This window comes from Coregonus clupeaformis, chromosome 11 (assembly GCF_020615455.1).
Source record: "Coregonus clupeaformis isolate EN_2021a chromosome 11, ASM2061545v1, whole genome shotgun sequence".
NCBI lineage: Eukaryota > Metazoa > Chordata > Actinopteri > Salmoniformes > Salmonidae > Coregonus > Coregonus clupeaformis.
Window position 1 is genome coordinate 46268735 of NC_059202.1, and position 22387 is coordinate 46291121.

The 22387-nt window shown below is 42.8% G+C and overlaps 1 protein-coding gene across 2 annotated transcripts in view; it reads left to right on the plus strand.

The window, feature by feature from the left end:
* The window catches only part of LOC121576898 (mitochondrial inner membrane protease subunit 2), a 176515-nt gene that overhangs the window by 72820 nt on the left and 81308 nt on the right, over window positions 1-22387 (plus strand). Inside the window, exon 4 of one of the 2 annotated variants that reach the window (XM_041890451.2) lies at window positions 20892-20963. The exons of the other annotated variant lie outside the window; for it this stretch is intronic. Coding sequence (XP_041746385.1) covers window positions 20892-20963 — 72 coding nt within the window. The remainder of the gene's footprint in view (window positions 1-20891; window positions 20964-22387) is intronic. 2 annotated transcript variants of the gene reach the window in all.

Consider the following 22387-nt stretch of genomic DNA (forward strand, 5'->3'; position numbering starts at 1 on the left):
ATTAAATAGGCCCATAGAGGTTAGCACTTTTTCTCAATTAGGAATTATCCCTCATACTGTAGTATACTGTAACTGTGATACAGTACAGCTGTTGGTGTACAGATGTTATAGAGAATATTTTGGAGACCTATACGCTATTTTTCACATTGAGGTATCCTTTAATCAGGTAGACCTCTCAACATTACTACAGTACAAGGATGTCAGGAGTAAACAACACAGCACACTACTATTTTACCTCAGCCTTTTCGCCTCTCTCGTTGCAGGGCTGTTGTCCCTCAATGAGTCAAATGGGCAACCTATGTAAACCTCTTTACTTACTACAGTACAAGGATTTTGAGGTTTAAACGACAGACTACTACTTTTCTCACTACCTCAGCCCTCTACCTTTCTCCTGTAGGGACGTTCTCCCTCATCCCCTCTCACAAAGTAACTCAGCTCCCTGTTCCATTCCATTTATCAGATGTGATGAATGAATGCGTCCACCTCTGGTAAATGTCAACGTTTAGATAGCTCGACTTGAACTCAGATGTGCCTCTGAAAAGTTGATTGGGGTAAAGTTCTGCAGTAAAGAAAAAGAGAGAAATTTCTGAGAGCCATTTAGTGGTTGTATGTGTCAACATGAGCTATGAAGGACGAGAGCAGCAGCAAGCCAGTGTAATAAGAACCTCAGAGAGAGAGAGAGGCGCAGCGAGCAGATTGAAGCAGGGCTGCTTGGGTGGAATGAGCTATGGGTTTGGGGTTCAGTTCATCAGAACTGCTGCAAGTATATCTACAATGATACGTGCCATAGTCCTAATAATAGGATTGTACTGTAAATCAGAATCTATATATGATAAAACATTGGGCTTGCATAAACACAATGAGGTAGGGTTGCATTCAGAGGGAACCACATAGATGGCAGGTTTTCATGGAATGTGGGAAATACCCACTTGGCTGTGGTGATCTGTTTTCAGCTTAATTTCTTTCAGCCATCCCTTGCTTCCTGGCTTCGTGTCCCTCTCTCTCTCTCCCTTCCTCCTGGTGATTTTCCTGATGTTCCTGTTCAGAACCTGCCTTCACAAGGAGACAACGTGGTTGAGGAGAAAAACACAAATTATGTTTTTCATTACATGGGAGCCCTGTCATCAGCCCCAGCGGGTACTTTGGTTATGCAGCAAGGAGATATTCCTCTTATTCAGCCACCGTGTAATTGTACAAACATCAAAGCTGCTTTCCTGGCATTCACATCCATCAGCAGGCATGCGATGAAATGGGAATGACCTCGACATGAAATATTCCCTCATTTCTCCATTTAACAGAAGCAGCAGCAGCTTGGAAAGCACCCTGCCGATACAGAGTGAGCTGAGCGCAGTGGGCAGGTTACTCACTTGACACATTGAGGGCATAAAAGCTTTAAATTAAAATTGGGCTCTGGATGGAAGGAAATTGGTGTTTCAAATGCCACAGGGACAGGATTTATTATTTAGGCTGTTACAGTGACACATTTCCAAGTCAGAGATGGTATTAGCATTATACCCATGCCCTAAATGAAGGATGGTTAAGGAACCAAACCAAACTAGTTGTGACCTGAGGAACCTTGAGTTCACTTGCTTCCGTAGTAGGGGTAGGCCTACAAACTAAGAAAAATGTGTGACTCCTTGAGGGTAGAGTTCTAAACAAATAACCATTTAATGACGCAGTACATTTTGAATCCCCATTGATTTACATATCTTATCCAGTTAAAATGTGCCGTTTTAAACAAGAATTCATCCAAGCTTATTTTCAGCGCTCGACTGCTCTGTGGACTATTTGAGCAATGGCTGATGGTTTATGGTTGTCCCACATGCTACCCACAGGGCTGTGTGTTAAATGTCCTGTCACACACACACACACACACACACACACACAGGACTATGTTAAATTGGCTGTCAGTGGCATTTTAGCACAGTTATGCAAATTGGGCTGAGGGTTAGCATAGCGGCGGTGTCAGACCCGTGTGGTGTTTTGAGGGCTACAGATTAAGACACAGCCAACCACTGTCAACACACTAAGCATGTTAATAAGGACCTCACCCTGGATATGACTTGAGGAAGAGAGCAGTCAGAGCAAGGCAGTGTGTGGGTGGATGGGAGAAGAGAGGATGTGGGGGAATGTGTGTGTGTGTGTTTCAGGTGTGAGTGTGTGTATCCGTGTGAGTGTTTGTCATCTTACTTCTCTCATACTTGTTACACTAATGCAGGTCAGGGCCAGACAACATCACCTTGCCCTGTGGTAGCAGAAAGGTGAGAAGGTATGATTATAGCAACATGAATGTTCTTTCCTCTGGCAACAAAGTGCAAAACAAGAACAGCGTTATCAGTAGGTAGGAGAAGGATGATTAATCCCTGTCATTTAGCTAAACTATGCCTCTTCAATGTTCAATGCTTCTTGCTTTGTGAAGTGCTTCTCCTCCAATAGCTAAGGCTTACTGCTCTCTCTCTTTCTTTCTTTCTCTCTCCCTCCCTCCCTTTCCCTCTCAATTTCTCTCTCTCTGCCATTTTGGCAGGCATACATGAACTTAAAAATAGATTGTATCGCTGTGCATTGGCAGTGGCACATCATTCCAGTGATAATGGTTTTTTCATCTAGCCTCACATGGATCATGGATGTTCATGCACGTGTCCCAGTCACACCACTGGTAACAGCTAGACCTATACAGCTCGCTATAGGGGAGAAAATACACATAAAACAGATATACAGTCAATCTTCAGAGAATGGTCGTCTCTGCCAGGAAAACCTCATTTTTTTTCAGAATTATGCCTGAAAGTGAACCTTGGGTCCACGTGTAGCAGAACTGTTTGAGGGCGGCTTTACATTACATTCAGTATCTGTGGGAAAAATGTGTATCAGTGCTAGGCATTAGTACTGATACCCATATAGTATTGTATGTAGCCTAAATGATTCTATATGGAATAGTTTATCGTAGACCGGGTTCTATCTCTATGTATTTTATATTATTCTTTTGTTATCATTCTAGTTGAGGCGCCTGTTTTGGAGCTAGTGGTGTTAACTATAGCGATGGGTGGCAGCAGGCAGGCCTCTCACTTTTAGTCCAGACGTGGGTATTTATAAACCGTCATTGAGGGAGATGGATGGTTCGTCCTCAGGTGGCTGAGCTCCGATACACTTTTTTGGGGGGCTAGGAGTGAAGTTGATGCTCTCCCTCCCTTGCAGAGGACAGGAGCAGCCAGCCTGGCTGTCATTTTAGGTCTGGGGGGGGGCCCTGGGAAGGCAGGGGCGTAGTACCCCCCCTTCTGTATTCATGACTTTGTGAGGACTTCTGGTTGTGAGGACGAATAGAATCCTGCAGGTGAGCTGCGTTTCGGCCACCGAAAGGGGTTAAGAGGGGGGGCATTCAGCATGCCGTCTTCCAATCGGCCCTATCTGTCACTGGAGTCACTGACCCAGACGCCCCCTGGGCTGACTTAACCCATTTTTCATCTCACCTCCGCTCGGGGGAAATGGAGGGAGATGAAATCTGCTATGCAGCAGTCAACGGCCCATCGATGAATAGGAATTAAATGTATGAATTCAGCAGCTCTTTTGACAGGTTTTCATTTTTAGCTCAATTTTTTTTTGCTGCACAAATATAAGACATTCTGAAATGCACGTACCTTTTCATGGAGTAACTACTTTTGACCTATCACAGTTTATTTGGTGAATTGATAATGCGGTCTATTCAAGTACGTTTTTGGCAGGTATTCGTATGCCATTAGTACATGAAATAATTTTATATAATAGGGGCCCTCCACCTTCTGAATAGGTGGACTTCACAGTCTGTGAACTGTGGTTAACCTACAGGCCACTTAACCGTTTCTCATGTTGTTGACTTGCCATTGAATTTACTGCAGAGCTAACTCAGTGTTACACACCCTGACCCCCTCAAAAACAAGATTGTATCGGTTTTTATTATGTCAATAAAGATAAATGATAAGGAGAGGAGACCTGCAACCAAGGTTATAGCCTACCAACGCTGTTAACACACTCCCCTCCCTGCTCTCAGGCTAAAGCTTGTAAACTACATGGTCAGTGTGTGCTTACTGCTCGGGGTGTGGTCCCGAGACTGACTCAATGGAGTGTGTGATGAACAGACTCCTCCAACACCACTGCTAGGCAGACCTGGGTCCTAATATTATTTGAAATCATTTCAAAATACGTTATCTGTGCTTGTTTAAGCATGCCTAGCACAATGGACCAATAGAATAGTCCCAAAACTGCAAACCCTGCCCATATGGCAGGTTACAGCTAACGCTCAAAGTATTTGAAAGATCTCAAATAGTATTTGAACCCACGTCTACTGTTAGGGGATCTCTGTTATCTCTCATCTCAGCTGGGCAGCAGATCCAGCCAAGCAGCAGAGGGGAGGAGAAGAGAGGAAGATGACCCATAGCCTTAGGCTGGGGTGTCTGTGCCACACTCCTGATCCAAATCCACTGCTCAGGACCAGGGACGAGCTCCCACAGCGGCCCTGCTTTAAAGATGATAAATTACAGGCACACCAAGGGTAGCCCCTCGATAATGTGAGGACCCAGGTATCGGCTGAGGAATAATGTTTCAATAAATGTGATGTTCTGTGACACGGATTTCCAATGGCTTCTATAACTCTGAATGTACACTTACAGTACATTGGTTTCATTTGAATAAAATGGAATAAGGTTGTTATTCAATGGGTTTCTCAAACTGTATTATGCATAATAGTTGTGAATCACTTATGTGCCTTATACTCGATTGGGACTCCAGTGACAGTCAAGAAATGGCTGGAGGAATTGACTCTGGTCAGTGAAAAATATTCTGAAATCTTGCATGTTGTCATGTAGCACCCTCTCCTCTCTACCTAACCCTTGTGTGTGTGTGTGTGTGTGTGTGTGTGTGTGTGTGTGTGTCCGTTGTCGTCTCTTCTATCTTAACTCTGAACCACTCTATGCAAACTGCCACTTCCACTTACTGTTGTTTGTAACATTTCTGTCAGTCATGTCACACATGATGCATCCAGCAGCCAACCTAACCTGCCTGTCTGTCACAACCGCCTCCCTCACTGGAGGACTAGGCCTACTTCTTCTGCCTGCGGATTCACACGTTGCTATGGGAACACGTGGAAGTTGTGGCTGTGCTACGATCTGCCATCTCTACCTCCATCCATGGATTACTTTTTTCATATGTCACACCCAAATTTGGTGTGCATGTACAGATTGTAGCCATTTAATGCAAATTGGAAAGGCAACGATGATTATGGAGGTGACATTTGAATGAATAGGACTGGAGGGCTGCAATTGACATCAGGAAATTCCAATGCAAAAAAAAAAAAACTTCACACAACTACCATTTCTTATTTAAGTACAGCATTATCTTTAAGCAGGCAGATATTCTGTTTAATTTTTAATTCGAACGTGAACTAGGATTCAATGATTTTAGTTTAGTTTAGTTTTTTTTTTTACAGGGAAGTGATAACAACACATTACCTATACAAGCAGTGTGTTAATAAGATATTTCAGCACAATAGATTTCCCCCTTTTCTGTTGAGCTTTTTTTTATGGGTAAATGTTATGGTCTCTAGACTCTGTATGACAACAGTAATATAATATGCCATTTAGCAGACGCTTTTATCCAAAGCGACTTACAGTCATGCGTGCATACATTTTTGCATATGGGTGGTCCCGGGGATCGAACCTACTACCTTGGCGTTACAAGCGCTGTGCTCTACCAGCTGAGCTACAGAGGACCACACACATTTTGTCATATGACTGAAAATGGCTGGAAATCTGTGCATTATGATTCTATAAAACGTATTGAGTGTGATGGTGACATAGGCCTATATGGTCAAACTAACACAAGACCATGTAAGGGTACAGTCAGCGGTTTAAATGTTGTTCATACATCACCTTTTCCAGAGGTGTGTCTTATACTGGCATTACTACATCCTGCTCTTGTTCCATTGATTTTCATTTGCATACTTATTTGTAGATGGACACGAAGCCATTTGTTATCTGCTAATTAGACGTAGCTAGGGTCCTTTGAGTTCAAGACAGGAGCAAAACATAAGCTGTGTCAAACAGTGAATTTTCCAGGTTTGCAGTTTGATGTGTCTGTATTTTGACAGGACTGAGTCATACAGTCACTTCTTACTCCAATGTGGATATCTTATGTTAGGCCTAGATGTAATGAAACAACATCAAAAGTGTCCTCCTCAAACATAATGTAAGCGTCTGGCATACATAGATATTCATAGATAAAATCAAAAGATTTTCTCCGGCAACCGTTCTTTGATATGTCAATCATTGTCTTTATGATATGGTTTCCTGTCACAGCCGGCTAGGAATATGAATATTTTCCTTTTTTTAATTGAGCGAAAAACAGTCCTGTGGAGAAAGATTTTGCCCATGAAAGCAGCCTGTTCTTTTTACAGAAACCCTGATCTCCCCCAGGAATAGCCCAGATATCTTATATTTCTTGTATTTTTTAAAATCTATTTAGGGGCCTGTCAAAGACCAATGTCCTTTTCCAGACCTGTGCTTCAAAGGGAGTGTCCTGTTCACAGAATGCTCAGGTGTATTCAGTGGGCTCTGTGTCACTCAAGCACCAAAGTAATTTGGCACTGGATCAAATGTTTGGTCTTAATTAGTAAAATATTTAGTCAACCCTTTATCCTTTTGCTCTGTTTTTTGCCTTGTTGTGTATGCAATAATTATTTCAAATGAATTTTGCATGAGTGAGAGGAGGAAGCACTCATTTATATTTCAAGCACAGCAAGCAAGCACACAGTGCAAATGAATCTTACATTATAATAGGTCACTGAATTCATTTTCTAAATGGCAATTGGTGTGATTTCTCCCGGGAAAAGTGACTGGCGTGTTGGCCTGGCTGGTGCATTGCTCCACCTGTAGGTGTGAATTTCAAGTTATGAGGAGGAGTAGATCAGATGCAGTTGACTCAACATGCTTTGACACAAATCACACCCTGTTCCCTTTATAGTGTCCTATGGACCCTGGTCAAAAGTAGTGAACTATATAGAGAATAGGGTGCCATTTGGGACGTAGCCTAACATGCTATGTCTGTCGGGGAGATGCAGGCAGCCTAGTGTCTAATTGAAATGGTAACCCAGAACCGGAGACTACTGACTGAAATGGCTGCTCTCTGCTCAGCTGAGTCCTGGTCACTCACTCAGTTCTGTCCGGAAAGGAATCGACAGGAAGATATAACGTGCTGTAAAACATTGTGAGTTGGTGGGTGTGGAATTTATGAGGCTGTGATGTAATAGAGTGAAGTGGATGCACCTTGAAAGCCCTAATTTAAACCAGAGCAGTAGTGGTAGACCTATTCACTATTCACCTTTTAGTCAGTCACTGAGGACGGACCGGATGTTTCTGATGGTTTTATTTTCTCCCGTTTACTTAATTAATAAATTAATGGATTGATTGGTCAGAGAGGTCAATCACCAATCTCATAACCTGGTTTCCCATGCAGGTCTTATTCAGTTGCTGATATAGAATAAAAACAAATTCCTATGCCGTGAAGCTAGACTACAATTCTCTTGATGATCCTGTTGAGACACAACAATTTGCCCCCTGTAGCTTTGTAACATTTGCTGAGGTAAACTGTTTATCCATTGAACCGTAGGAGACCATTAGGAGACCGGTGTGAAAAATGAGTGGATGTGACTTTGACTAATTGCCTCAAATGAGTAAGGTGGGAAGTTCAGGATTGTTTCCACTGATTAAACTTCAGCTGCTAAGTAATTGTTTCTCAGAGACTGAGAGGTCTGTAAGTTACGATAACTGTTCTCTGGCCTCCATATTGGAAACACAGCAAATGCCCCAAACAGCATCTTTGGACTAGCAGAACAACTCCAAAAGCCTTGAAGTATTCTCCACCAGTAAACAAAGCTATTACCTCACAAACCCACTCACTACTCCAGCCATGACTGTAACAGGGCATGGCTATATTATTTCCCCCAGCATGTAACTACTATTGCCATGGGACAGTTTGTGTTACTTGTGTACTTAAATCTTTGGAGACCCTTCTGAAATCAATGGGAAGTACCAGCATAAAACACAGCCATTGAGCTGGACACAGTCCTGTGTAGAATGCCATGGAAAGAAACAGCACGGCTTGCTGCAGATATTTTGGATCAAATGACACCCTATTCCCTTTATAGTGCACTACTTTTGACCAGGGCCGATGGGGCTAAATAGGTACTAGGGTGTCATTTGGGACGTAGCCATTACTTACCAATGACTGAACAGAAGAGGCCTTGGGAGGATTCTAGAACTAGAACATCCCAGGAGGCTGATGTCATCATTTTAAGGCCATTTGACATAAATCAATCAAGTGTGACCTCTTCCTTTTGAAAATCAGTGGGCCTTTGTACAGGTTGTTGCCATTACACAGGCAATTAAGCCTGTGGTGTTACCTCTATTATTGTAGTGCAGTCTCCCAGCCTGTTCACCTTTAATCAAGGCCCGTTTTGGGAGATGGAAATGAGTATTGTTCGTAGTTACCGCATGCTAATTTTCAGTAGACTAAAAGATCTAAGATCTGCTGTTACTTGTCAATGCTACTGATTATACTGTTCATCATATACATTTAATGCAAGCTTAGTACATTGTGCTCCAAGCCGAGACTAAGATCCAATGGATCCAGTTCAGTACGACCAGCTTTTTGTCAACGAGGGCTATGTCCCAAATGCCACCCTATTCCCTATATTGTGCACTCTAGGTAATGGGGTGGCATTTGGGAGACATCCTTTATATACTCCTATCTAGAGCAGGAGATGTGCCACTGTGCCAATAACGTCACTGGACCTTAGTTTCAAATGCATGCAAAAGCAACGCTCTAGTCTGTTTTGGATTAAATATTCATCCTGTAAGGCATGGAAAAACATGTCTATTTTCTCCCTAGAAAGGCTCATTTGAATTTTAGTGTGTCATATTATTGTCTGTTTGGTTCCCTGTTTCTGGGTGTATAGCCCAGTGGCAGGTCATTATGCACCTGTCTGGACTGGGATGCATCCGCAATGGCAGCCTATTCCCTACATAGTGCTCTAATTTTGACCAGAATACTATGCAAGCCCTGGTCAAAGTAGCACACTATGTAGGGATTAGGGTACCATTGGTGATGTAGCCCAGAATGTGAGCTGAGTCTGAGCAGTCTGACAGGATGTTGTAAGAATAGTTTTGGCATGACTGTGGTTATGTGAAGCTGACTGTGTGGCTGTCTTGACTGTGGTTATGTGAAGCTGACTGTGTGGCTGTCTTGACTGTGGTTATGTGAAGCTGTCTGTGTGGCTGTCTTGACTGTGGTTATGTGAAGCTGACTGTGTGGCTGTCTTGACTGGGGTTATGTGAAGCTGACTGTGTGGCTGTCTTGACTGTGGTTATGTGAAGCTGACTGTGTGGCTGTCTGACTGTGGTTATATGAAGCTGTCTGTGTGGCTGTCTGACTGTGGTTATGTGAAGGTGCCTGTGTGGCTGTCTGGAGTCTCATCTGCCTTCATACAGTGACAGGCCTAGTTTACTACCCTGCCCCAGGGATAGTTCTGTTCTAGACTCAATGTTAGCCTTTCAGAGGAATAGACTGGAGCCAGTGGATCATAGACACCATGCATCCTCCTTATAAATTAGATTCCTCTGCTTGTTTTGGCTCCCAAGTGGTTTCTGATCACTAACTCACACTGATAAATGATTACACTATTCCCTTTATTGCAGTACATTGTACCAGGGCCCATAGGGCTCTGATCTAGAGTGGAGCTGTGGAGATTGTGTTAAAATAACGCTTGGTCTGCCTGTTTTTGCATCCTTTTAAAAGCTGCTCCTCAGATTGCTATGCTTGACTCGTAATCATTTCATCATTTCATCAGTGTGAGTTAGTGATCAGAAACCACTTGGGAGCCAAAACAAGCAGAGGAATCTAATTTATAAGGAGGATGCATGGTGTCTATGATCCACTGGCTGCTGTGCTGTGTCTTCAGGCTGAATTCTAAATGGCACCCTATTCCCTATAGGCTAGTGCACTACTTTTGACCAGGGCCCTGACCAAAGCCTATGGGCCCTGGTCAAAAGAAGTGCACTATGTAGGGAATAGGGTGCCATTTGGGACATATCCATAACCTTTGCGCACCATGATAAATGTGATTCTGATAGCTATTAGAGACATTGTGATGCAGAGAGGAGGACAGGAAATGTGGCTTCTAACTAGTGTTTTGTGATGTGATCCATCTCCCACGAGGACTCTGGCTGACTCATGTTTAAGCATGTTTGAGTTCCCAGGCAGTCTGATTTATGGAAGTGGTCTTATTTCGCTGCAGACGGAGACTAGGTCCCAAATGGCACCCTATTCTCTATTAAAGTGCACTACTTTTGACCAGAGACATATGGGCCCTAATGCACTGAATAGGGTGCCATTTGGGATACAGACTGAGAGAGAGCGCTCATCTGGGCCGGCCAGAAGGAAGTCTCTCTGTGAATCTTGATAACGGAGACTGAGACTAAGACTGCAGCTGGAGAATCAGATTGCAGCTGCTGCTGTTCTGTTCTTTTTGGAGGCGTCTCTGTTGGAGCCTGAACACCTCATCTGACTTTCTCTTTCTGTTTGATAGAGTTAGCCTGTTGGCTGCTCAGGACTCTTTCAGCCAAGAAGTGTATTCTGTTTGATATTTCATGTTCTCCTTTTTGGTTTTTTGAACCCGGGGATGTTGTAACTTAATAGTTCCCTCTGGAGTTTATTTATATCTGTCGATCTGAGATTCAGAGTGTTGGTTTGTTTTGTCTCTCGTAGTTGTGTTTGTAGGGGTCGGTCGTAAGTCACGCTGCCTTTGTGTTGTGTCTCATCTACACCCTGTTGGACAGTCTGCACTGTTAATTATTTACTATTCCAAATGTCATATTCCCTTCCCTATTCACGTTCCCTATTCCCTCTTCCCTAGTCCGAGATGAGACGCCATCGAGGAGATATAACATCATCTGTCACAGCGAGCCCAGTAGCAAGGCGTAGCGGGGATGGCTTCCCGCGATAAGACGGCAGAATGAGACGACGGGCCTCTCCTGAGAGGCACTGTTTATGAGTCTGAGACGTCTTACAGTGTAATGTCTTTTTAAGGGCCTGTTTTTAGTAACTCTCTAACACAGATCATCTATCGCTGTCATACATCTAGGTGTACTCCCTCCCATGGTTTGTTTCTGTCTCCCAGACTTCATTGTGATTGATATGATGCTGTGTGATGTAATGTTGATGTCTCTTGCCTCGGCCACAAAAGTGTCCATTCTTTCAGGCAGGTGGACAGATAAACCTTGATATATTTACTTACAGTAATCTTTATTTAGCCAGGCAAGCCAATTAGATCAAATTCTTATTTACAATGACACCTGATGTTTTCCTGAATTGAACTGATATTGACACGTTTTGCTAGTATATCAATTAGCTGGTTTCCTGACATTAACGTGGAGTTGGTTTGAACTGTGTGGTTGATAGCACACTACAAATGACTTGATTAGTGTAGAACATGGGTCGTCGAAACAGGCCTCATTAGTATGAAGATAGCATTCTGTTTGTTTGGCAAATTGCTCTTCAGAACTCTATTTACGGTCGTGGTGAAGGTAGATATGAACAGCCTCTGAAGTTTCTGTTTTAAATGTGAGACCATTACACCCTGTGATGCTTGTAATATTTGTCTTCATTTACCGTTTATCCCAGAAGGTAACCAAATGGAAGGGTGCTTGTCTCTGAATCGTGATGAAATTCTGTATCATACAGCGGCGGGCTTATTGAACTCCATTCCCCATCAGTCAGAATCTACAGTATGCAACCAACCATTGACTCTGGGTGAGAGAAGTCAAGCTAGGCAACACTGTGCCCACTTCAGGCCAGGACACAGGCAAGTAAAGCTAACACTCCCAGTGAGTGGACATTCTGATCGGTTGTCCTTAAGAATCTGTAGTACGTAACCAACCGTTGCAACCGACCGTTGACTCTTGCTGAGAGGAGTCAAGCTACACTGTGTCCAGTCCACATAAGGCCAGGGCACAGACAAGTAAAGTAGAGCTAACACTCTGGTATCCCAGTGAGTGGACGTTACATATGGTTGTCCTTCAGAATCTATTCCACAGTATGCAACCGACCATTGAGAGGAGTCAAGCTACACTGTGTCCAACTGTCCATGTCAGGCCACACAGGTACTTCAGCAAGTAAAACTACCACACTGTTATCCCAGTGAGTGGTCATTATCTATGGTTGGTGACATAGGGTCGTCCATCTCTGAGTCCGAGCAGTGCTGGGTCTCTCAGGGCTTTAGTGCCGGTCCTTGCTGGCACTCCCACCCACAGTGATTTTTAAATTATGTTAAGTGCCAGGCTGTGGACGCAAGGGCCCAGTCAGAGAGATATGATACTTTTTTAAATTGCGGCTGCCCTTTTTGTCACTGGTTCTAATTTTAATTAGACAAAGGGAGATGAGAGAGGGAGGAAGAGAGACGGGGAGAGAGAGGGGGCGAGACAGAGATGAGAGCGGTAGTGGGGAGGAAGAGAGAGAGAGAGAGCGAGGGAGAGGTAGTGGGGAGGGGGAGGGAGGGAGGGAGACAGGGAGAGAGAGAAAGAGAGATGATTTGTAGGTTTTTTGATAACATAGTGGAGGACAGTGATGGGATGAATAAGAGGCTGGTTGGACTTTGTGTTGCGAGCAAACATGACCTACCTGGAGAAATACTCCCTTCACTGCCTTACAGCATTCTATCCTATCCAGTGTATTTTATGACTGTAGTATTATTAGATGCATGCAGAACCATACTGCTAGCAACATGAAAATCGTATGCAGTCTGGTGGTGTCTGGTATAGAAAGTGTAGGCTACAGTACAGAACTGTGTTGTGTGTGCACACATAAGAGTATTCATGTCAGTGTTTTTTAGAGTCATTAACAGATGTACACACAGGATGAGGTTGATACAAATCAAACCTGTTCTGTAGTACGAGACTCTGCTGCACAGCTGTCAGATGCAAAGAAGCCAAAGAAGTCTGTTAAACGGTTCCCCGGGAAACGCTCCAGTGGCTTTACTTTTATGTTCTCTCTCTCTCTCTCTCTCTCTCTCTCTCTCTCTCTCTCTCTCTCTCTCTCTCTCTCTCTCTCTCTCTCTCTCTCTCTCTCTCTCTCTCTCTCTCTCTCTCTCTCCCTCCCCCTCCCCCCTGTATAATCTAGCTCCACAACTAGCCTACGTTTCTTTTTTTCCCCACCAGACACCTGCAGACTCTCTCCAATCTCTGTCTCAAATTGGCTCATGTCTCCAAATACTGATGTCTGTTATGGTAGGAACAGTGGAAGAGAGGAGGATAAAATGACAAAGTGAACTGTCCCTGTTGAATTAATGGTCTGGTGTGCCGCAGTACTGTGTGTGAGCTTGCTTATGTGTGTGCAAGAGAGTATGTCGTGTGTGTACATGGCAGAGGGAGAGGAAAAAGAAAGAAAGAAAGAAGGAGAAGGGTTAGCTGCTGATAGTGTGTGACAGGGTCTGAACCCATAGTTTGTTAATGATGGCGAGGCGCGTCTACGGGCCCTGCTCTACAGATGAAGGATGGGGGCGACTGGAGGACAAACAGAGCAGCCCAATGCTTTAATTCACTACCTCCCACTCCATCTATCTCTCTCTCTCTTCTCTCTCGCTTTGCCCTTTCCCTATCTTTCTCCCCTTTTCTCTATTTCTCTCTCGCTCTCCCTCTCTCTCCTTTCTTCATTCTTTCTCCCATTTCTTCTCTCTCTTCTCTACACTCTCTCACTCTCCCTTTTCCTCTCTCTGTCCCCCTCTCTCTCTCCCCCTCTTTCATTGCTCTACGCTCCCCGCCTCTCTCCTCTCCCGTCTCTCTGCTGAATGAGACTATATTTCTATGGTTTTATAGTTTGGCCTTGGATGGACGCTATGAGCCCTGTGTGTGGGAGGGTGGGTGTGTGTATAGAGACAAACTCGCTTTGGATCTGAAAGGATCGTGATTGGCCTTGTGGTCTCTTGTACCATCTCTCTGATGACACAATACCAGTAGCCTGTTTTCTGAGGTCTATCCTTTGTATGAGCATCTTCTGACTTTGTTGAGGGAGCAGCTGGAGGGCTCCTTCCTTATGCCCCTTTGGGTGTACACTCTATCCAAGAGCTAGTCAGAAAATAGCTCCTTTTGACATGAAAGTATTTGTATATGCTGTATTTTTAGTGTTTAAGATTTTTATCAATGTATGATGTGCTTTCAAGATGCGTCCTTTGCTTTGCGAAGTAAACAACCCTTTAAAGTGTCAAATGTTGAAAGATGTAAATTATGACAAGATGCAAGCAGTGCTTGTTATTTTTCGAGTTGGACTGAACCTTTAATTTACAGTGGGGAAAAAAAGTATTTAGTCAGCCACCAATTGTGCAAGTTCTCCCACTTAAAAAGATGAGAGAGGCCTGTTATTTTCATCATAGGTACACGTCAACTATGACAGACAAAATGAGGAAAAAAAATCCAGAAAATCACGTTGTAGGATTTTTAATGAATTTATTTGCAAATTATGGTGGAAAATAAGTATTTGGTCAATAACAAAAGTTTCTCAATACTTTGTTATATACCCTTTGTTGGCAATGACACAGGTCAAACGTTTTCTGTAAGTCTTCACAATGTTTTCACACACTGTTGCTGGTATTTTGGCCCATTCCTCCATGCAGATCTCCTCTAGAGCAGTGATGTTTTGGGGCTGTCGCTGGGCAACATGGACTTTCAACTCCCTCCAAAGATTTTCTATGGGGTTGAGATCTGGAGACTGGCTAGGCCACTCCAGGACCTTGAAATGCTTCTTACGAAGCCACTCCTTCGTTGCCCGGGCGGTGTGTTTGGGATCATTGTCATGCTGAAAGACCCAGCCACGTTTCATCTTCAATGCCCTTGCTGATGGAAGGAGGTTTTCACTCAAAATCTCACGATACATGGCCCCATTCATTCTTTCCTTTACACGGATCAGTCGTCCTGGTCCCTTTGCAGAAAAACAGCCCCAAAGCATGATGTTTCCACCCCCATGCTTCACAGTAGGTATGGTGTTCTTTGGATGCAACTCAGCATTCTTTGTCCTCCAAACACGACGAGTTGAGATTTACCAAAAAGTTATATTTTGGTTTCATCTGACCAGATGACATTCTCCCAATCCTCTTCTGGATCATCCAAATGCACTCTAGCAAACTTCAGATGGGCCTGGACTTAAGCAGGGGGACACGTCTGGCACTGCAGGATTTGAGTCCCTGGCGGTGTAGTGTGTTACTGATGGTAGGCTTTGTTACTTTGGTCCCAGCTCTCTGCAGGTAATTCACTAGGTCCCCCCGTGTGGTTCTGGGATTTTTGCTCACCATTCTTGTGATCATTTTGACCCCACGGGGTGAGATCTTGCATGGAGCCCCAGATCGAGGGAGATTATCAGTGGTCTTGTATGTCTTCCATTTCCTAATAATTTCTCCCACAGTTGATTTCTTCAAACCAAGCTGCTTACCTATTGCAGATTCAGTCTTCCCAGCCTGATGCAGGTCTACAATTTTGTTTCTGGTGTCCTTTGACAGCTCTTTGGTCTTGGCCATAGTGGAGTTTGGAGTGTGACTGTTTGAGGTTGTGGACAGGTGTCTTTTATACTGATAACAAGTTCAAACAGGTGCCATTAATACAGGTAACGAGTGGAGGACAGAGGAGCCTCTTAAAGAAGAAGTTACAGGTCTGTGAGAGCCAGAAATCTTGCTTGTTTGTAGGTGACCAAATACTTATTTTCCACCATAATTTGCAAATATATTCATTAAAAGTCCTACAATGTGATTTTCTGGATTTTTTTTCCTCAATTTGTCTGTCATAGTTGACGTGTACCTATGATGAAAATTACAGGCCTCTCTCATCTTTTTAAGTGGGAGAACTTGCACAATTGGTGGCTGACTAAATACTTTTTTCCCCCACTGTATATGTGCCATCTTTATGTTACGCAACTAACGCAATTCTATCAGGCCAGCCAGTAGTTCGACAACACGTTTCTTGAACATTACTCAGAGAACAGACTTTCATGTTTCTCTCTCTCTCTCTCTCTCTCTTGCTCTCTCTTTGTCTCTCGCTGTTGCTTTTCCATTAACGGGGGAACTTTTCTAAATGTCAGTGTGAAATTAGGCCACCTAATTGGCAGGCTAATGAGCAGATAGACGAGCATTAAGTGCATTACTATGCAGTCGGAGCCATTTTAGGCACGCTCTCCCAATTGATGCCTGCCTGCTGTCTTCTCCTCTTTACAGCATTATTTCCCTCTGTCGTTGGGTCGGACAGGAGGATACCGTCAAAGAGAGCAGTGCCTCACCGTATGGATGGAGATGAACAGGCTGTTTTGACACAATGGTTTTGAGAAACAAAAAGAGGGGACTAGCATGAGCAAAGGGAAGAAAAAAAAAACTATTCTCCATTTTGTTGCATGAAGGAGCAGCGCTCTGCGACATTGGATTTCAGGAGCCACGGGCAGAATGCTAACCTGGTGTCCCCGGTGTTCTAAAGCAGTGGTTCTATATATATATATATATATAATATATATATATTACAGCTCTGGAAAAAATTAAGAGACCACTGCAAAAATATACGTTTCTCTGGTTTTACTACTTATAGGTGTGTGTTTGGGTGAAATTAACAATTTTGTTTTATTCTATAAACTACTGACAACATTTCCCCCAAATTCCCCCAAACTGGTCAAAATAACAAAAAAGATGCAGTGTTGTCAGACCTCGAATAATGCAAAGAAAATAAGTTCATGTTCATTTTTAAACAACACAATACTAATGTTTTAATTTAGGAAGAGTTCAGAAATCAATATTTGGTGGAATAACCCTGATTTTCAATCACAGCTTTCATGCGTCTTGGCATGCTCTCCACCAGTCTTTCATAATGATGTTGGGTGACTTTATGCCACTCCTGGCGCAAATATTCAAGCAGCTCGGCTTTGTTTGATGGCTTGTGACCATCCATCTTCCTCTTGATCACATTCCAGAAGTTTTCAATGGGGTTCAGGTCTGGAGATTGGGCTGGCCATGACTGGGTCTTGATCTGGTGGTCCTCCATCCACACCTTGATTGACCTGGCTGTGTGGCATGGCGCATTGTCCTGCTGGAAAAACCAATCCTCAGAGTTGGGGAACAATGTCAGAGCAAAAGGAAGCAAGTTTTCTTCCAGGACAACCTTGTACGTGGCTTGATTCATGCGTCCTTCACAAAGACAAATCTGCCCGATTCCAGCCTTGCTGAAGCACCCCCAGATCATCACCGATCCTCCACCAAATTTCACAGTGGGTGCGAGACACTGGCTTGTAGGCCTCTCCAGGTCTCTGTCTAACCATTAGACGACCAGGTGTTGGGCAAAGCTGAAAATTGGACTCATCAGAGAAAATGACCTTACTCCAGTCATCTACGGTCCAATCCTTATGGTCTTTTGCAAACCTCAGCCTGGCTCTTCTTTGCTTCTCATTGATGAAGGGCTTTTTTCTAGCTTTGCACGACTTCAGCCCTGCCCCTAGGAGCCTGTTTCGAACCGTCCTCGTCGTGCACTTCACCCCAGCTGCCGTTTGCCATTCTTTTTGTAGGTCACTTGATGTCATCCTACGGTTGTAGAGTGACATTCGAATGAGTTGGCGGTCATCCCGGTCAGTAGAGAGTCGTTTTCGCCCTCTGCCGGTCTGTAGCTTTGTTGTCCCCAATGTCTGCTGCTTGACCTTGTTCTTATGAACTGCCGTCTTTGAAATTTTAAGGACGGAAGCAACCTGACGCTCACTGTATCCCTCTGCCAGTAAAGCCAGAATTGAACCCTTCTTTTCCTCACTCAACGTTCTTTTTCAACTCTTTTGGCATGGTCCATAGTTATTTTTTGATTAATATTAATTTTGAGGTACTATTAGCACTGTTTTTGCCATCCAGTTGGTCCTATTGCAAGAGGATAGTGATGAACACAGCTGTGTTTTTTATACTTTTCCTCGTTAAATAAGATTTATATATATATATACATACAGTGAGGGTATGCAAATCAATTTATAACATTTTTGACATGCGTTTTTCTGGATTTTTTTGTTGTTATTCTGTCTCTCACTGTTCAAATAAACCTACCATTAATATTATAGACTGATAATTTCTTTGTCAGTGGGCAGACGTACAAAATCAGCAGGGGATCAAATACTTTTTTCCCTCACTGTATATATATACTACCAGTCAAAAGTTTGGACACAGCACATCATTAAAGGAGTTTTCTTTATTTTTACTATTTTCTACATTGTAGAATAATAGTGAAGACATAAACTATGAAATAACACATATGGAATCATGTAGTAACCAAAAAAAGTGTTAAAGAAATCTAAATATATTTTATATTTGAGATTCTTCAAATAGCCACCCTTTGCCTTGATGACAGCTTTGCACACTCTTGGCATTCTCTCAACCAGCTTCATGAGGTAGTCACCTGGAATGCATTTTAGTTAACAGGTGTGCCTTCTTAAAAGTTCATTTGTGGAATTTCTTTATTTCTTAATGCGTTTGAGCCAATCAGTTGTGTTGTGACAAGGTAGGGGTAGTATACAGAAGGTAGCCCTATTTGGTAAAAGACCAAGTCCATATTATGGCAAGAACAGCTCAAATAAGCAAAGAGAAACAACAGTCCATTGTTACTTTAAGACATGAAGGTCAGTCAATATGGAACATTTCAAGAACTTTTAAAGTTTCTTCAAGTGCAGTCGCAAGAACCATCAAGCGCTATGATGAAACTGGCTCTCATGAGGACCGCCACAGGAATGGAAAACCCAGAGTTACCTCTGCTGCAGAGGATAAGTTCATTAGAGTTACCAGCCTCAGAAATTGCAGCCCAAATAAATGCTTCACAGAATTGAAGGAAAATACACATATCAACATCAACTGTTCAGAGGAGACTGTGTGAATCAGGCCTTCATGGTCAAATTGCTGCAAATAAACCACTACTAAAGGACACCAATAAAAATAAGAGACTTGCTTGGGCCAAGAAATACGAGCAATGGACATTAAACCGGTGGAAATGTGTCCTTTGGTCTGGAGTCCAAATTGGAGATTTTTGGTTCCAACCGCTGTGTCTTTGTAAGACGCGGTGTGGGTGAACGGATGATCTCTGCATGTGTAATTCCCACCGTAAAGCATGGAGGAGGGGTGCTTTGCTGGTGACACTGTCTGTGATTTATTTAAAATTCAAGGCACACTTAACCAGCATGGCTACCACAGCATTCTGCAGCGATACGCCATCCCATCTGGTTTGCCCTTACATTTTACATTTTAGTAATTTAGCAGACGCTCTTATCCAGAGCGACTTACAGTTAGTGAGTGCATACATTTTTCATACTGGCTTAGTAGGACTACATTTGTTTTTCAACAGGACAATGACCCAATACACCTCCAGGCTGTGTAAGGGCTATTTTACCAAGAAGGAGAGTGATGAAGTGCTGCATCAGATGACCTGGCCTCCACAATCCCCCGACCTCAACCCAATTGAGATGCTTTGGGATGAGTCGGACCGCAGAGTGAAGGAAAATCAGCCAACTAGTGCTTAGCATGTGGGAACTCCTTCAAGACTGTTGGAAAAGCATTCCAGGTGAAGCTGGTTGCGAGAATGCCAAGAGTGTGTAAAGCTATCATTAAGGCAAAGGGTGGCTATTTGAAGAATCTCAAATATAAAATATATTTTGATTTGTTTAACACTTTTTTGGTTACTACATGATTCCATATGTGTTATTTCATAGTTTTGATGTCTTCACTATTATTCTACAATGGAATGAGTAGGTGTGTCCAAACTTTTGACTGGTTCTGTGTGTGTATATATATATATATATATATATATAATTATTATTTTATTTTTATTTTCTTAACTTAGTCCGGCTCTCAACTTACTCTTAAAAGTTGTAATCGTAGAATGCACAAGATGCAATTTCGAATTTGGGTAGTGCATCATCAGTTTTCCTATTGCCATGTCAGTCGTTGAATACTTTAGAGAGCTATTTATAACTTGTCAGAAATTTCCAGATCAACTAGCCCATGTCAGCAAAAAATATTTAGCTAGGTTTTTTTGCCCATATATTTTGTTGTAATGTTTGAGTCACTCAAATATCACGTGAATACACATTAGACATGGCAAAATGAATAGAATTGCAAGAAAATGAGCCTGAGTGCAAAAGTTTGGGAACCCCTGCTCTAAATGACTGTAGCCACCCCTGGAGGGAACAGTCAGAGCTTGGCTACTCTACTCTGTCGCCTTTTTATAGCTGGCCTCCTTAAGTCTACTTCATACAGGCAAGGGTAGAAGAACTGGAAACCACATTGACTGGTTTGAAGATCCCCCCCCCCTCCCCCCTCATTTAGGCCTGTAGTTGAGGTATTCAGGTCACATTACTTAATTATCCCTTGATTTACTGGGGGATTATGGAAACCAGACTAGCTGTATTGGAATGTTGAATACTCATAAAGTAACCAACGGCTGCTGGCAAGTTTTAGAAAATTAGTAGCACAGGTTCACATGACATGATACACTGTGGCTATTTGATGTAGGCCTAAACCCTTCTGTAATACAGTACTGCGTGTGTGTCTTTGTCTGTGTTAGGGGTGAATCGACTACATTAAACTAAGAAAGAGCTCTTGGTAGAATATTATGATCAACCAGATGGGTCATTTTTGCCCATACACATAAGCACACAACAACAACAGCTTTGTTGTATCATGGAGCGATTTGTATCATGTCCTGCTGTTTCATCTCACAGACTCACTGTGTTCTTTCTGCTGAGAGCAATACAATGTTTTCCTCCCCTCTACTAGGTATAGGCCTACTATAGTACATACACTACAAAACAATAACGTTAATCTCACCCCACAGGGCAACTAAACGGGCTGAAGTCAGCAGAGGCAAACGCATAGATGCATACCCTACTGTACACACAGTGGCGAGGTATGGCTAAGGCTTTTAACTCTGAACTCTTTGCCATGTATTACTGTCTTACTGTTTTTTTTGGTGTATTTTTTGTGTATTTCATGATAATATATTTTTTTCATGAGCATTAACATTCCAACACATCCTGCATCTCACCACGGGGTTAATTACACCACCGCTAAGTCAAGTCCAGCCCTTATTCCTGCCAGGGATTAGCTTGTTATTCACATGGAGTCTTAGACATTGACATACAGTACAGGCCAGGCAGGAGGTAGGTAGCTAGATAAGCCATCTGATAGCTGCAGCAGTGGTAGTGGGCTGGTATCTGGGGATGTCTCCTAAATGGCACCCTATTCCCTACATAGTGCACTACTTTTGAAAAGAGCCCTGGTCAACTGTAGTGCACTATATAGGGAATAGGGTGTCATTTGCGACATGGCCAGGATTAGTCTCCACTCCAGGCTGTTTTTCCTCTCCAGCAGATTGCACTGGGGCACTTCCCTACCCAGACCCATGGAGTCTGAGGCTTGCATATGAAAAGAGCAGCCAGAATTTTTTTATGTGGTGTAAAATGTTTACTTTAATGTGGGCTGGACTTCTATCTTTAAAGCCAATTTCATCACCTCTGTTTATTTTATTGTTTAAGTAGACTTTCCCCCTAAGTGAGGTGTGCGAACTGTACATTTAAATTTGATCTGTAGGGAAATAGCTGGATATGAAGAGGTTTTACATAAAATATTTTGGTGTTTTTCTTTCGTGCTGTATTATTATTTGCATAATGAGCACTGGGCCTTGGCTAGTGTTATTTGTTCAACTTGCGATTCAGAACTCACAGAAGCCCTCAGTAATCATGATAAACCAGCAGAATTCCCTCTAATCTTAAAGTTGATTTCAGACTGTTGGAATATTGGGATATTAATTTGTCTAGGAACGTGCAGGAATTTGGAATATCGGCCTCATGCATTTAAAGACGTTGAAGCTTGGTAGTGGTATGGAGCTCTAGCTACATGGTACTGTACAGCTACTGAACAGACCGCTCAGAGACCATTTCAATTCCACCTCTGAGGAGAGGAGGTGACGGGATACTAGGAATTTAGGATGTTCATCATTAATTTTCTTCACCATGGAGTGGAGTTTAGTCCACTAAGCATTACTATGATTGACACACATTATTCATACCAGTTACAGATGGAACAGTGTACATACAGTGAGGGAAAAAAGTATTTGATCCCCTGCTGATTTTGTAAGTTTACCCACTGACAAAGAAATGATCAGTCTATAATTTTAATGGTAGGTTTATTTGAACAGTGAGAGACAGAATAAGAACAACAAAATCCAGAAAAACGCATGTCAAAAATGTTATAAATTGATTTGCATTTTAATGAGGGAAATAAGTATTTGACCCCCTCTCAATCAGAAAGATGTCTGGCTCCCAGGTGTCT